This window comes from Trichomycterus rosablanca, chromosome 8 (genome assembly GCF_030014385.1).
Source record: "Trichomycterus rosablanca isolate fTriRos1 chromosome 8, fTriRos1.hap1, whole genome shotgun sequence".
In the NCBI taxonomy this organism is placed as follows: domain Eukaryota; kingdom Metazoa; phylum Chordata; class Actinopteri; order Siluriformes; family Trichomycteridae; genus Trichomycterus; species Trichomycterus rosablanca.
The window spans coordinates 1,463,264-1,479,249 of NC_085995.1; the positions used below are offsets into that span (position 1 = coordinate 1,463,264).

Consider the following 15,986-nt stretch of genomic DNA (forward strand, 5'->3'; position numbering starts at 1 on the left):
ATGGGATCTCCCGTCACATGACTAGAAATGTCCCACATTGGTTGGAAGAGCAAGACTGAAACGTCCAAGTACTACCCTGCCCCCATAATTCCTCAGACTCGAACCAATCGAGCATCTGTGGGAGCACCTCGATGGTGGGTGCTGGCACTGCAGCTGTGGGAACCTACCAGAACTTTATCAAGTCGCTCCCAGTTCGTCTAGCTGCTGTCCGTGCTGCAGACGCTGGTTTTATTCAGATTCATACACCCCCAAACTAACATTTTTATTAATAGATAAATCATGAACATATTCTCAATTTAAACTACAGATTTGGGACTACAAGATGACAAAACTCATAAATAATGTCAGTGAAAGTAGATTAAGAATCAGAAGATATTAAAATTACATTATTTAAAAACTACTGTACCGCCGTGGGGTTGGTTATCTTGGAAAATCTTCTTCCATTGAGTTTCTTTGGCTAACACAACGTGAAATACAGTAAATACAGTAATACCTCAATTCAGCAGTGTAAATAATTGTAGCTTATTTTATTCATGGGTTCATACACCCCCAAACTAACATTTTTATTAATAAATAAAACACGACTAAAATATGATCCAAGATGCCACAGACGCCAGCTAGGTAGAAGGTGCGAGTGTACCAGGCACTTGGATGAACCCTCACTCTGATAATAAACTGACCGTTTGGACTCTTGAACCCTCATTGTAAACACAGTGATTGTTTGCTTTTAGCAGTAAAACGTTTAAGATCACGTGGTATGACATCACATGATGCAAGATCACACAATAAACCATTGGGGGCGACTACAAGACTGGCGCGGGACTTGGGACACACGCGCCTCAGACGTGGCCAATCGGAGACACCCGGTCGGCCAAGAGCAATGCCGAGACTGGAACCCTGACCTCAGCTGTGGTCTAGCGTAATAGACCGTTAGACACATGATGCCTGGTGGGGGTGGTGTGAGGCTGTTTAGAATTTATCCAAAGAGAAAAGATGATTAACCTGGACCGCAAAATACATCAAAGCATTTTATCTACCAGAGAACAAATTCCTCACCAAACAAAAGCGCAAATCTGCTTGTTATTCGTCTCAAAGAACAAACCAGTCGGAGTCGACGTGCTGTTTTTTATACAGATATATTTACACATTTTATAACGAGAACGGTATGAAAATACAACCAAAAAACCTCTCTTTTCAAGAAAGGGACACGGCAGGGGAAACTAGTCTAGAGCGATGATGTCGTCGTCGTCTTCGTCGTCTCCGGCCGCCTGCTGGTCCAGGCGTTTGCGTTTCGACCCGGCTTCGCTCGTCTCTGCGTCCTGCAGCTTCCTCTTCAGGTTGGTGGACCCCATGGGGACGTCCGCCGTGCTGGAGGAGGGTTCTTCGTCGGAGTCCACGATGAGAACGTCGTCGTCCTCGACCACAGCTGAGTACGAAACAGTAGATGATACAGCGATCAGCGGGCACATACTGTATATATACGGTTAATTACGACGTTCATTAGATGATTTTTACATTAATTAAGTAGCCTAAAGGTTAAAGGACTGGACTAGTAAGCAGAACGTCTCTGGTTCAAACCCCACCACTGCCACATTGCCACTGTTGGGCCCTTGAGCAAGGCCCTTAACCCTCAACTGCTCAGACTGTATACTGTAAGTCACTTTGGATAAAAAATGTATTTCCTCACGATGCCGAAAAATGACGAGAACGTTCGTTTTGGTGACCTACAGCAGAATGTTTGGTTTAAATACAGGTTTTATCAGACACACACACACACACACACACACACAGCAGGAGGTCCCAAGGTGCGGTCGTATGAGGCGCCTAGTAACATTTGGGGTGTCCCCGGGTGTGTCTGCATAAGGCGCATAGGGCTATCTTGGCGACACCCATCAGACCAGGCCAGAAGCACTGCAGTGGGAAAGTCTAGGAAGCAAATCATAGATCGCCACAGGTCGGGAATGTCACATGACCTTCAGGACTTTCAGTGGTGGAACAGTAGTCTCTGCCAGGGTCAACCAGAAAACCCAAGCTGTCACCTGAGGTGTTTAGACATTAAAATAGAGCACTTTTGGGATGTGAAGTAAAAAGATTTGGAGCATGAATGTGCTTCTGATGAAAAACTTCTGGCATCAGCCGGTCGGGTGCCCACACAGACGTTATCGGCTGCGTCTGAGGGTGGGACGGACGAAAGGATTCCCAATTTCTGCAATTGTGACCTCTGCTGGCTGGTCAAGGTGCCTGCACAGAGATGGTGAATAATGGAGAGCAGTGTGCGACACCTTCGGGATGCGAGTAAAGGATGAATTATCATCGGTTTCTTTTCACCTTTTGATGAGGTAGATGGCTGGGCGGAGTCGTTGCTGCCGTTCGTGATGCTCTTCTCTGGTTCTGGAGCACTCGGGGCTGGAGCTTTCTCGGGGGCGTCGCCTACCACCTCGAACTCTACGTCCTTCGGCATTTCCTCGCTTACGTACACACGGGGGAGGGAAGAAACCCGATCAGTGCTGCATTTTTTAATAATAATAATAATAATATCAGTGCATTACAAACACAAGGCACGTCTGACGTAGGCAGGCCGCAGAGCGAAGGACCACCCTGGTCGGCAGGGAGCATCTTGGCTCGTTTACAAGCATCCTTCATTAAAATGACGATACCATTGATCCAGTGTTTCTGAAAGCATGGTGGACCACACATGAGTTTGGGCAGGGGTAGCTCAGCGGTTAAGGTACAGGACTAGTAAGCAGAAAAGGCCCTCAACCCTCAATTGCCTACAATGTATACCTTCAATTGTACATCACTTTGGATAAAGGTGTCTGCTAAATGCTGTAAATGTAAATAGTAGTGCAAATAGCTTTGTAACTGGAGCACACACACACACACACACACACACTTACCAGTGCACTACATTGACCAGCAGCGTGTAATCCTGCAGAAAATCGTCCGCTTGAAGACGGCTGCCGTTCCGAATCCCAAAGTCCGACAGGAGCTTGCCGTTGTTTGCTACAGACAGAAACGAAAGGTCGCTGGTTCAAGCCCCACCACTGCCAGGTTGCAACTGTCGGGCCCTCGAGCACGACCCTCGATTGCTCAGACTGTATACGGTCACAACTGTTAGTCGCTTAGGATAAAAATGAGCAAACGAGAACACGTAGCGGCTAAAGCGCGCTCTACAGGCGGGAGTTGTAGCCTGGTGGTCAAGGTACTGGACTAGTCATCGAAACGTCACTGGTTCAAGCCCCGCCACTGTTGGGCCCTTGAGCAAGGCCCTTAACCCTCATTCGAGTACTCTAAATTATTTTAAATCTACTGAAAATGTAAATGTACAGGTCTGTTTACGAAGTGCAGTCTTACCTTCCGTCTCTCCCTCCTCCGAGGAGATGAGGATCGTCCCTTTGCCGTCTTCTATTTGCACGTCGGGCGCCACCATGCCAAACTTCTCCTTCAATATCTGACAAAATACACAAATTCAGGTTCTAAACTATTGCCGCAAAGTCGGAAGCATTTCATTTCCTTTATTAAACTGGTTTACTACAATTGCTGGGGCTAAAACACAGGAATTGAATAATTAGAAGGGGCGTCGCGATACTTTCGTCCATATAGCGCATCTGCTCACAGTTCAATCAATCGGACACAGAGAGAAAACGCCTCCTTCACCTTGTCCTGTAGAGTCAGTACGATGGTCTTGTGCACGCTGAGTTTGACCGTGACTTCGGGTTTGCCGGTGCAGACGTAACAGTTGGGGTTGGGTCGATCCAGCGCACACGGGACCAGCAGCTTTTTCCTGGGGTTCGGCTGCTTGTTCAGGAAGATCTGACGAGATCCACACAAGAGAATTAAAACGCAAGCTCTTGTTGTTCCACACGCCGGTGCTATTTGTGATTTCTTTCAGTGGTTTAACATCTACTAACGCGGGACGGAGATCTAACGTGATTGCCCACCGCCACCGAATATTCTGAGCGCTCCAGTTTGGAATCGCAGGGGCACAACCGGCCCTGCCTGAGGGGAGGGGGCGCAAAAGGTAGATTCACGGCCACCGTGCGAGACCACGACTGCTGAAATCGGGTCCGAATCTCAGCTGTGCGCTATTGGCCAGTCATGCATCCACTCAGACTATACTGGTTGTGCGAGGGGATGGTGCCCAATGATTCCGGAGAGAGCCTGACCCACAGAAATACTGACCAGGTCAAAGTGGTTGATACCACTTGACATGAAATAAGGAAAAAATATTTAGATATTTAAAGATCTACACCAAAATATCCGACTGTGGCTTTATTATGGGATGGGTAACAAAGATCCGCGCGGATCCTCTCACCGTCCGGCACCGCTGGAAGTCCGAGTCGAGGATCTTGAGCGCCTCTAGCACGATGAGGCCGGCGATGACCGCGTTGGTGGTGGCGATGGCTGGGATGATGTTCCCGGCCATGGCTGGAGAAAAGAACGTCACAGTCAGTGTCAGTAGGTGCACAGAGCTCATGGTTATGAAATATGATGCAGGTTCCAGCTGTTTTAGGGGCAAATGAGCGTTTTTATTTCATTATTACACCCTGTAATCGGAGCTGTTAGAAAATAAACATCGCTGGTCAGACTGAGCCAGATTAAAGGTGTGGCCCTACACTCTGGAACATACCGTTAGATCCTTAAGCCACGATTTTCTATCTGTACCAGTTCTGTTCTGTAAACTATATGGCCAAAAGTATTGGGACACCCCCTTTTCTAATGACTGAATTTATGTACCATAACAATTGCTATCAGGTGTAATAAATCAATTAGATAGATAATACAAATTAAGTAAAGTATAGCGAATGTACAATGTGCATATATACAATATACACTGATCAGCCATAACATTAAAATGCAGTTCTACAATTACTGACTGTAGTCCATCTGTTTCTCTACATGCTTTGTTACCCCCTTTCATGCTGTTCTTCAATGGTCAGGACCCCCACAGAGCAGGTATTATTTAGGTGACATGGTGGTGGTGTGTTAGTGTGTGTTGTGCTGGTATGAGTGGATCAGACACAGCAGCGCTGCTGGAGTTATTAAACACCTCACTGTCACTGCCGGACTGAGAATAGTCCACCAACCAAAAACATCCAGCCAACAGCGCCCCGTGGGCAGCGTCCTGTGACCACTGATGAAGGTCTAGAAGATGAGCGACTCGAACAGCAGCAATAGATGAGCGATCGTCTCTGACTTTACATCTACAAGGTGGACCGACTAGGTAGGAGTGTCTAATAGAGTGGACAGTGAGTGGACACGGTGTTTAAAAACTCCAGCAGCGCTGCCGTGTCTGATCCACTCATACCAGCACAACACACGCTAACACACCACCACCATGTCAGTGTCACTGCAGTGCTGAGAATCATCCACCACCTAAATAATACCTGCTCTGTGGGGGTCCTGTGGGGGTCCTGACCATTGAGGAACAGCATGAAAGGGGGGTAACAAAGCATGTAGAGAAACAGATGGACTACAGTCAGTAATTGTAGAACTACAAAGTGCTTCTATATGGTAAGTGGAGCGTAGAAACAAGGAGGTGGTTTTAATGTTACGGCTGATCGGTGTATGACTGTTATAATAATAGCGCTGCTATTATTATTGCTATTATTATTATAAGAGTATAAATATAGAAATAAAGATATCGTTATAGGTTTAAGTATATACAATAGGAGCAATAAAGAAAGAAAATAAAGACATCTTTTATTTATATATATATATATATATATATATATATATATATATATATATATATATATATATATATACACACACAAACTATATACTAATAATAATACTACATGTAGATAATACATATATACACCGATAAAGCATAACATTATTCTAATATTGTCTTGGTCCCCCTTTTGCTGCCCCATACGCTGGTTTATCAGAACCAGCATTAACTTCTCCACCAGTAGCTCATCGATGCTTCACACGTGCATCAGTGAGCCTTGGCCGCCCATGACCCTGTCGCCGGGTTACCACCGTTCCTTTCTTGGAGCACTTTTGATAGATACTGACCACTGCAGACCGGGACACACCCCACAAGAGCTGCAGTTTCGGAGATGCTCCGACCCAGACGTCTAGCCGTCACACTTTGGCCCTCAAACTGGCTCAGATCCTCACGCTCGCCCATTCTTCCTGCTTCTAACATCAACTGTGAGGATTCACTCGCTGCCTAATATATCCCCCCCCACCCCCACTAACAGGTGCCGGGATGAAGAGATAATCAGTGTTATTCACTTCACCTCTCAGTGCTCATGATGTTATGATATATGATGTGTTATAATATTAGATATATATCAGATATATGTATAAATTAGTATAATAGTAGTAATAAACAGATAATAATAATAATATATGTAAATAATAAGGCTTAGATATGGCGGTGCAAATGATACGCTTCGAACTTTGCGCCAACAGTTTAGGGAAGGCACAAGACGCTCACATTTGACGTCGAAGCGGCTCTTCATGTTCATGCTGAAGATGTGCATGCGCAGGTTCGAAGCCGCAGTCACGAAGTCCATGGCCGGCGGGTCGTCCTGCCGGGCGGGAGAGACGCAGAGAGATGGTTTTAGGTTACAGACGCAAACCTCCACATGCATTACGCTCGTGACCAGCACACGTCTAACCTTGTCCCAGACCAGCTCGGCTCCCTCTCCTCTCTCGGCCAGCTGTGAGCGGAGGGTCTCCACACTGTGCCGGAAGAGCCGGGAATAACCCGACACGCCGAGCACCTGCTGGTCCTTCAGTCCTGTCCCGCACACCTCGTCCTTATTGGTTTCTAATCGACGGTGAATAAGGAGACAACGTTTAGCCCAAACGCAGCGTTCCTCACTGCACATTTAGCAGCAGCGCTATCGGCTTTGTACCGGGTTGTTCTCATGAATAGAAACCCATGTACAACCATGAGTGGACGAATCGGTTCAATAAGCATCAATCAGGGCAGCCAATCCACCTACCAGCTGCTTTGGGGATCATTTCAGAACTGCCAATTCTTCACTCGCCACCTCAGATGTAAATGTACTGTTCCGGTCTAACACCATCATGGTTTTGGCTTGCACATGCAAAATCTAAACTGGATTTTAAAACCCCGATTCAGGACCCACCTAACTTGTGCATTTCGGTCCAGTCCAGTGGGACGGGCGCTTTCCTCTTCTTCCACAGCTTATCCATGGTCAGCAGGTACATGATGTCGTCTTTGAAAAGCTAGAAACATAAAACACATCACATCAGCATCACGATTCTATGTAAACAACCCACGCGTTTTCCAATACGACACCTTAAAGAACGAAAATGCCTTAACGCTAAGGTGTAAAGTCCTAAAATTAATGATCATTTAACCCGGATGTTAATAAAAGAACTGTAAACAATGGGTCAAGAAAAAATACATCGACACGCTATAGTATAATCTAGTTTGCAACTTACAGACGTTGTGGTGGTACCAGATACCACCGAGCTCCATGTGTCGACAGGTCAGAGCTGTTTTGACAGCGTATTAGGTGGGTGTCCCTAATGTTTTGGCTCATTAGTGTGTAAAGAGTTGCTAGACAGAATTGCACACATAGTGTGTAGGTGTTTACGCAAAGGAAACAAGTGATGTACTTATAATATATACATGAAAATATTAATAATATATTACATATTGCACCGCTGTATTGCACTTTTGGGACATTATAAGTAATATTACATATTTCTGTAAGCCCCGATAGCTGCTGGAATGAAAGAAGCTTGTTAGAACCCTTACTTTATCTCCTAATTTAGTCATTTCCAATTCCTGATTGTAAATCTGCTGCCGCTTGCACAATCTGACCAAACACAAACGGATCACCAAATGCCCACTACGACAAGTGTCCAATCTGTGGCCGCTTTTTATCACCTCCCAGTGTGGGGTTCACACACAGAGAGACATGCTATGCTTCATGTGACCCTGACCCCTACTCTCACGACTCACAAAGGCGTCCAATCCAGCCCTGGAGATCGGAAATCGCAGCAGCAGAGTAGAGACGGTCAGTTGCGTTTGTGTGGACACTCGGCCAGGTCAGTTTCTCTGCTGAGACCACTGCTGTATAGTGGGGTTTTTCTCCCAGTAGCTCGGCTGTTTAGCCACACACCCCGTCAGACATTTAGGTACGTGTAGATGCCTGACCAGCCGATAGCACAGCTGAGATTCAAACAGAGCTTCTTTTAAAGAAGCCACATTTCTGCAGTCAGGCAGTACATACTTCCCAACCCCGGGTGGCACTATAGAGCCGAGTTAATGCTAGTTGACTTCCTGGACGTTTAGACGCCTCGCTGTCCTCACCTTGTTGAAGAGTTTAACAGCGTCGTAGCCCGTGGATCGAGCCCAGTCTTTGGTGGAAACCCGTTTGATGTCTCCGTCCTGATCCGAGGCAGTGGCTCTCGCCGCCGTGTCCTCTGGGTTCCCTAAAGCACAACGAGAAAATAAATCAATAAATAAAAAATGAGGAAAAAAGTTCAGTTCAGTTCAGGTTTTGGTTATTAAGCTCAGATCTCACTCATACTGAAAGCTGAGAGGAAGCTGACCGCGATCAACCAGAATTAAGTACAACTGAAGTAGCCACAGCGGAGTCACTCACATGCAGCCTCGGGATCGGCGGTGTCGGGCGAGACTTCTTGATCTGCGTCCTGCTCTCCGAACAGCTGACTGATAAAAGAACAAAACGTTCAGAACGAGTCAGAACCGAAGTGCAAAAGCAGGCGAGCAAGCGAGCACAGGCCCCGATGGAGCGTGAAGGACTAGGTGAGAGACGGCTCCGTCCACCAGGCGGTCAGGATGCTCAGATCTCTTCCTGTTCTGCCCTCTGCGTTCACTAACTTCGGATCCCGCACACACACGCGTCTCACCCCCCCCATCAATACCGAACTTTAACATCCCCAGGAACTGTTTACTGTTTACGCACTCGTCACTTTAACCCGTCTATAAGCTCATCCAATTTGCACTACTGTTTATAATTGCTTATTAATCTGCATCGTCAGTTTACTGTCTCGGTTGTTAATATATTTTTTCGTACTTTACGACTCGGCGTAAAAGTGTGTTTATTTAATTCTTGAACCTAATGCCGTGAACCTAAATGTCTATCATCGATTTTATTTATCATCGATTTAAAACTACTAGTAAATCTGTTAAGACACAAAAATGCTTTTTTTTATTTTTATTTTTATTATTGTTCAATTAGCATCGTGCTTCCTCTCTGTCTATGCCGAACCCTGCCCTGACGGAGGTGATCGAAGCTAACCCGTATCCCCTCCGAAACACGAGCAGCAGCCAGATGCATCTTTGCCACCCACACGTCGACGAGTTTGGCGCCACCTAGCGTCGCATGCGGAGAGACACACCCTAAGGGCACCCCCTCCCATCTCTGTGTAAGCGCCTCCGATCGGCCGGCAGAGAACGCGATCGCATTCTGACGGAGAGAGACCCACATCCGGTTCTTTGTCCCGCCCCCCACATGAGCGACCGGCCAATCGTTGCTCATATTGCCACTCGGCTTCGAACCGGTAAAGCAAGGCTGGATCCGATACCACGCTTCTCAGAATCCAGCCCTGGTTGCAGCGCGTTTCTTTTTACCGCTGCGCCACCTGAGCGGCAAAACTGCTCTTTTTAATGCTTTTACAGATAATAAACGGCTAAAAACGCCGTTCTAAGCATCACCTGTGTGATGGGTAGCGTCGGCCAAGCTGGGAAAAACAGCAGGTAGGGGTTAAACTGCTATTTCAACATCAGTTTCCTGCCCAGAAGCTACGAGCTATGATCGGACAGGCAAAGGAGCGTTCCGAGAAGACGGAATTGTGAGTTTTATAAGAGTGTCCGAGTCGTATCTGGCGCCACCTCTGCTTAAGGACATGTGAGCAGCAGGACATAACGTGTTGGTAGCAGAAGACCTACTTGAAGAGGTATTTGGCCCAGACGATGCAGTGGATGGGTTCGGATGGAGTGTTCCGGATGGTGCATCCAGGGAAGGTTTTCTGTGTGGGTTTGGGCTGGCACTCATAGCACTCGGTCTCTCCCTGTAGAGAAAACAAAAACATTAGCATCATCCAGCACCGGTATAGGAATCACTGGACGTGCGAGGGCAGCCGGTCTTACCTTCTTGATGACCGTGACCTGGCCGAGGTAGCCCGCTGTACCGCTCTCGATGAGAGGAACGTCTGCTGCCAAACACATCCTGTTCACGTGATTGCGGGCCGCTGGAAATAATCACAATGAGTCTCATGTAACGATAATAAACTAATGGCATACAGGCCGATCAAAAACCCTTATTTACACACCCCTGTTATCCAGAGCGTTCATGACCAGCTGGAACTTCCTGAAGAATTCCACGTTGTAATCGGGGCTGTGAAGGACAGAGACGGTGAACTTACACACTGCTCAACATCTCAAGAGGATAAATAAACAAACAAGACAGAAGAAACTGGAGCAATGATGTCAATACTACTGGACCGATGACGTCACTACTGCTGGACCGATGACGTCACTACTGCTGGACCGATGACGTCACTACTGCTGGACCGATGACGTCACTACTGCTGGACCGATGACGTCACTACTGCTGGACCGATGACGTCACTACTGCTGGACCGATGACGTCACTACTGCTGGACCGATGACGTCACTACTGCTTGACCGATTACGTCACTACTGCTGGACCGATTACGTCACTACTGCTGGACCGATTACGTCACTACTGCTTGACCGATTACGTCACTACTGCTTGACCGATTACGTCACTACTGCTGGACCGATTACGTCACTACTGCTGGACCGATGACGTCAATACTGCTGGACCGATTACGTCACTACTGCTGGACCGATTACGTCACTACTGCTTGACCGATTACGTCACTACTGCTTGACCGATTACGTCACTACTACTGGACCGATTACGTCACTACTGCTGGACCGATTACGTCACTACTACTGGACCGATTACGTCACTACTGCTTGACCGATTACGTCACTACTGCTTGACCGATTACGTCACTACTGCTGGACCGATTACGTCACTACTGCTGGACCGATTACGTCACTACTGCTGGACCGATTACGTCACTACTGCTGGACCGATGATGTCACTACTGTTGGACCGATGATGTCACTACTGCTGGACCGATTACGTCATTACTGCTGGACCGATTATGTCACTACTGCTGGACCGATGATGTCACTACTGCTGGACCGATGATGTCACTACTGTTGGACCGATGATGTCACTACTGCTGGACCGATTACGTCATTACTGCTGGACCGATTATGTCACTACTGCTGGACCGATGACGTCACTACTACAGGACCGATGACGTCACTACTACAGGACCGATGACGTCACTACTGCTGGACCGATGACGTCACTACTGCTGGACCGATGACGTCACTACTGCTGGGCCGATGACGTCACTACTGCTGGACCGATTACGTCACTACTGCTGGACCGATGATGTCACTACTGTTGGACCGATGATGTCACTACTGCTGGACCGATGATGTCACTACTGCTGGACCGATGATGTCACTACTGTTGGACCGATGATGTCACTACTGCTGGACCGATTACGTCATTACTGCTGGACCGATTATGTCACTACTGCTGGACCGATGACGTCACTACTACAGGACCGATGACGTCACTACTACAGGACCGATGACGTCACTACTGCTGGACCGATGACGTCACTACTGCTGGACCGATGACGTCACTACTGCTGGGCCGATGACGTCACTACTGCTGGACCGATTACATCACTACTGCTGGACCGATGACGTCACTACTGCTGGACCGATTACGTCACTACTGCTGGGCCGATGACGTCACTACTGCTGGACCGATGACGTCACTACTGCTGGACCGATTACGTCACTACTGCTGGGCCGATGAGGTCACTACTGCTGGGCCGATTACGTCACTACTGCTGGACCGATTACGTCACTACTGCTGGACCGATTACGTCACTACTGCTGGACCGATTACGTCACTACTGCTGGACCGATGATGTCACTACTGTTGGACCGATGATGTCACTACTGCTGGACCGATTACGTCATTACTGCTGGACCGATTATGTCACTACTGCTGGACCGATGATGTCACTACTGCTGGACCGATGATGTCACTACTGCTGGACCGATGATGTCACTACTGTTGGACTGATGATGTCACTACTGCTGGACTGATTACGTCACTACTGCTGGACCGATTATGTCACTACTGGACCGATTATGTCACTACTCCTGGAGCAATGATGTCACTACTGCTGGGCCGATTATGTCACTACAGGACCGATTATGTCACTACTGCTGGACCGATGTCATCACTACAGGACCGATTATGTCACTACTGCTGGACAGATGATGTCACTACTGGAGCAATTTTGTCACTACTGGACCGATTACATCACTGCTGCTGGACCAATTACGTCACTACTGGACCGATGATGTCACAGTGTGTATTAAGCAGGAGAGGAAGTTCAGACAGACTGCTTTCTCCCTGCTTCCTATAGACACAGTGATGTCACTGGTGCCGTTTTCTCTGACTTTTATTTCATTTCATCAACTCTGGGATGATTCGGAATGGCGACTGTAAGGCAGACCTTCTAATCCATCAGTGCCTGACCTCACAAATGCTGTTTTGTCACAAATTCCCATGGACACAGAATATTTATCCATATTAATGAACTCGGTTTTGACATTGACCCATTTTATTTTAATTCGGACACCAAGCCCCCGTTCTGTGATCACACGGACTCACTTCATGATGCTGTCGTGGTAGGCAGTGATGTTAGCTGAAGGACAGAAGCGCAGCACGCTCTCCTTGGCCACCTAAATAACGAACAAACAAAACAAAGAGCACAGAAATATAAATAAAAACTGCATTAAAGCACAGACAGCTGAGGAGAGAATAACAGACAGACCTGCGCTTTGGACTTCCCCACATGTTTCTTCTGGAATAAGAACTGTCTGTTCAGATTGCTCACGTCGATCGTGTCCAGGTCGATCTGTAGCGGGCGAACGGGGAAACAAAGACAGATTGAAAACGTTAATGCTGGCAAAGGGTGACAGAATGATTAACATGAATATAACCTAAACATCTAGACGAGGCAGGAAGGAAATTTAGACAACTGACGATCAACAAACACAAAGCGTCTCATCAGAGTATATGAAAGATTTTTTTTTTATCTGCTCTCGGTTAACCGGTTACCCAATTAATCACTGACATCACTAAATCAAGGGCGCCTTTATCCACCAGTAACGTCCTGAAATTCTGCCCCGGTTTAATATTAGCTTTGACTTTTAATAGTAATTTGAGACGTAAATTTAAAAGCCACTCTGACCTCTCGTCCCTTAAATGTCAGTTTTATTAAGTCAGCATGGTTACGGTTTCGGTACTGTTCTGTAATGCCAAACAATCTGACAGCGCTTGAGACGCTCGGTCATAAAAAATGGGCTAAACTACCCCAATCCAGGCATACAAAGCTTGTACAAGGAAATCTGCAGCAGTAAATGCTTCCAAACGAGCTTCGACAAATATTTATTTATTTAAAAAGCACCATTCATGACACTGTACAATAAAATTAAAGAAAAATCAAGGAATTAAATACAAATAAGAATACACATTTGGGCCGCTCAGGTGGCGCGGCGGTAAAAACACACGCTGTTTGTTCACCAGAGCTGGGATCTCGAATACATCGTATCGAATCTCAGGTCTGCCTGCCGGCTGAGGATGAGCGGCCACATGAACAACGATTGGCCGGTTGTTCAGACAGGGGCGGGACGAAGCCGGACAAGGTGTCTCTCTCTCTCGGACTGGTGCGATTACGACCTCTGCTGGCTGGCTGGTTGGTGGCGCCTGCACGGAGATGGGAAAGGAGTGCGGTAGAGGGCGTGGCTCTCCGTACACAGCGCACGTCAAGTGCAGGTGATAAGATGTTCGATTGCTGTGCACGTGTCGGGAGGGGGCGTGGAGCAGCCTCGTCCTCCCCAATCGGGAGCAGGGACCAGCATCAGTGAGAGGTTTGTCGTTAGGGGTGATTATAAATAATTAACGGATGGAAGAATAGCAATGAGATCAATTTAACATTTAACCCACAACAACAAAGTGTGCAAAATGTCAAGAATGGTCTGAATTCTGCACCCATTAAAACGAAAGAGTAAATATTTCTCTGTAATTCTAATGTCGACCTAAAGCACAGCACTATTAGACTATGGAGCAGCAGAGAGATGATTCCATTTGCAGATGTTTGTTTGGGTTTATTGCCATATCAGCAACGTATTGGCTATTTTATGGCAAGGACAGGTATTTGAACTGTAAAATATTACGTTTTAAATTTAGACTTCCTAAAAAATTAACAATTTTAACTGGTGGAATCCTCTCAAACTGTACTTTTATATTCTCGACGCTGTAAAAATGTCTCTGATAGTAGAAACCGCAGCGCATTCTAATAAAAGATGTTGAACTGTTAGGGGGTTAGCACAGAATTGACAAACTGGTGCCTGCTCGCCAACCAGGAGGTGTCGGTGGGTGAGGGCAGTATGGCCTATTCGGCAACGGGTTATAATCGCCTGGTCGATGTAGAGAATACCGAGTGCTTGACTGACCGCTTGTGCCTACTGTCAACACCCACTGCTCTGTAGAAATGCCTGCTTACTACTTTGCGCCAACAGTTTAGGGAATATCCCTTCCTGTTCCATCTCGGCAATGCCACCATGTACAAAGCGAGCTCCAAGAACGTGACTGCACTGCACACCACCCTGACTCCACACCTGTTTAACGGGTCTGAAATGAAGTGCAAAGGCAAAGTTAGTGCCTGACATCACTAATACTCTTGTGGCTCAGTGGACGTGAAGCCCTGCAGTTATGTTCCAAAAGCTGATAAAAAAGCCTTCCCAGATCAGTGGAGGCTTGCATAGTGGAAAACAGACACACACATTATTGCTTGTTGGGTTGTCCAGAAACATAAAATATAAAAGCATGTCAGGATTAATAATTAAAAGTTAAATAGGGGGATCACAGACTAGCTAGTTAGCTAATTGTAAGTGTTAGCTAAGCTCCTTGCACTACTGTTAATAATGTATTATGTCTAGGTTTATAAGTAAACATAATATTGAGTTATATGTGAATTATTATTATTAAAAATAAATGCTGTTTATAGTAAGTAGTGCGTTCACTTGGGAGTTAATTCATTCCATCAGTTAGCTTGCTGGTAGTTAACGTTACTTAGAAATATAACAGCGGCGAGGGGTTATTAACCATTAAATCAATAAAATATTTAAAAAAAAAAATACAATATTATTTATTTCGTTCATAATAATAGCAACCGCTGTATTTACTTGATATACAATAAAAGTTATAAATACAATCAACTAAGGTGATGCTTTAATGCTAACCAGACCTTCTCAAGGCTGAGTGTCAATTAACTCCTCAATCCCTACACAAGCGCAACATTCAACAATAAGCTTTGCACACTACCTAGTGCACTACACATGAACTCTAAAGGTGTTTGACATACAGCCCATGCTAGGCCGCTACCAAGTGAGCACAAAGAAAGCCTCCCCGCTTTTTCTTACCACTTCAATATTGTGGAAGCCGGTAAGGACGAGGTTCTTGAGCAGCTCACAGCCGATTCCTCCCGCTCCAACCACCAGCACACTGCAGGAGGCGAGCGAGTCGGCGAGCTGTTTGTGGAGAGGTCCCGCTAGTTCTGCCTCCATAGTGAGATGGTCAGATTTGGCGCTCGGACACGGGCAGCGTTCAGTCACAAATGCACCAACTGATGTGTGTTTTTTCCCCTACCCGTATTCAGAAAGGCCCGCCACCTGCTCTGTGATTGGCTGGTGGTGTTGACAAGAAGGCCGCTGATTGGACAGGAAGCATTTTCAAACCATGGCTGCGTTCTAAATGACTTCAAATTCACTATTCACACTCCTGACGACCATGATTTATTTATTTATTTATTTATTAGGATTT

General features: G+C 46.5%; 1 protein-coding gene across 3 annotated transcripts; it reads right to left on the minus strand.

The window, feature by feature from the left end:
* Positions 1–1,120: 1,120 nt before the first annotated feature.
* Positions 1,121–15,767, minus strand: uba2 (ubiquitin-like modifier activating enzyme 2). 3 transcript variants are annotated; one of them, XM_063000313.1, is made up of 17 exons: positions 15,587–15,767; positions 12,934–13,017; positions 12,771–12,841; positions 10,297–10,361; positions 10,115–10,215; positions 9,914–10,035; positions 8,604–8,671; positions 8,309–8,430; positions 7,113–7,212; positions 6,636–6,787; positions 6,452–6,545; positions 4,316–4,428; positions 3,658–3,813; positions 3,355–3,451; positions 2,898–3,003; positions 2,329–2,468; positions 1,121–1,426 (listed from the first exon to the last, which is right to left on the minus strand). In XM_063000313.1, exons 1-17 carry the CDS (start codon positions 15,728–15,730, stop codon positions 1,221–1,223), a joined length of 1,941 nt encoding a protein of 646 aa, XP_062856383.1. In that variant the 5' UTR covers positions 15,731–15,767; the 3' UTR covers positions 1,121–1,220. The 3 variants fall into 3 exon arrangements, with proteins under 3 accessions (XP_062856383.1, XP_062856384.1, XP_062856385.1); XM_063000314.1 differs by lacking the exon at positions 15,587–15,767 and adding an exon at positions 14,668–14,795; XM_063000315.1 differs by lacking the exons at positions 6,452–6,545; positions 6,636–6,787 and having other exon boundaries at positions 15,587–15,766.
* Positions 15,768–15,986: the final 219 nt, after the last annotated feature.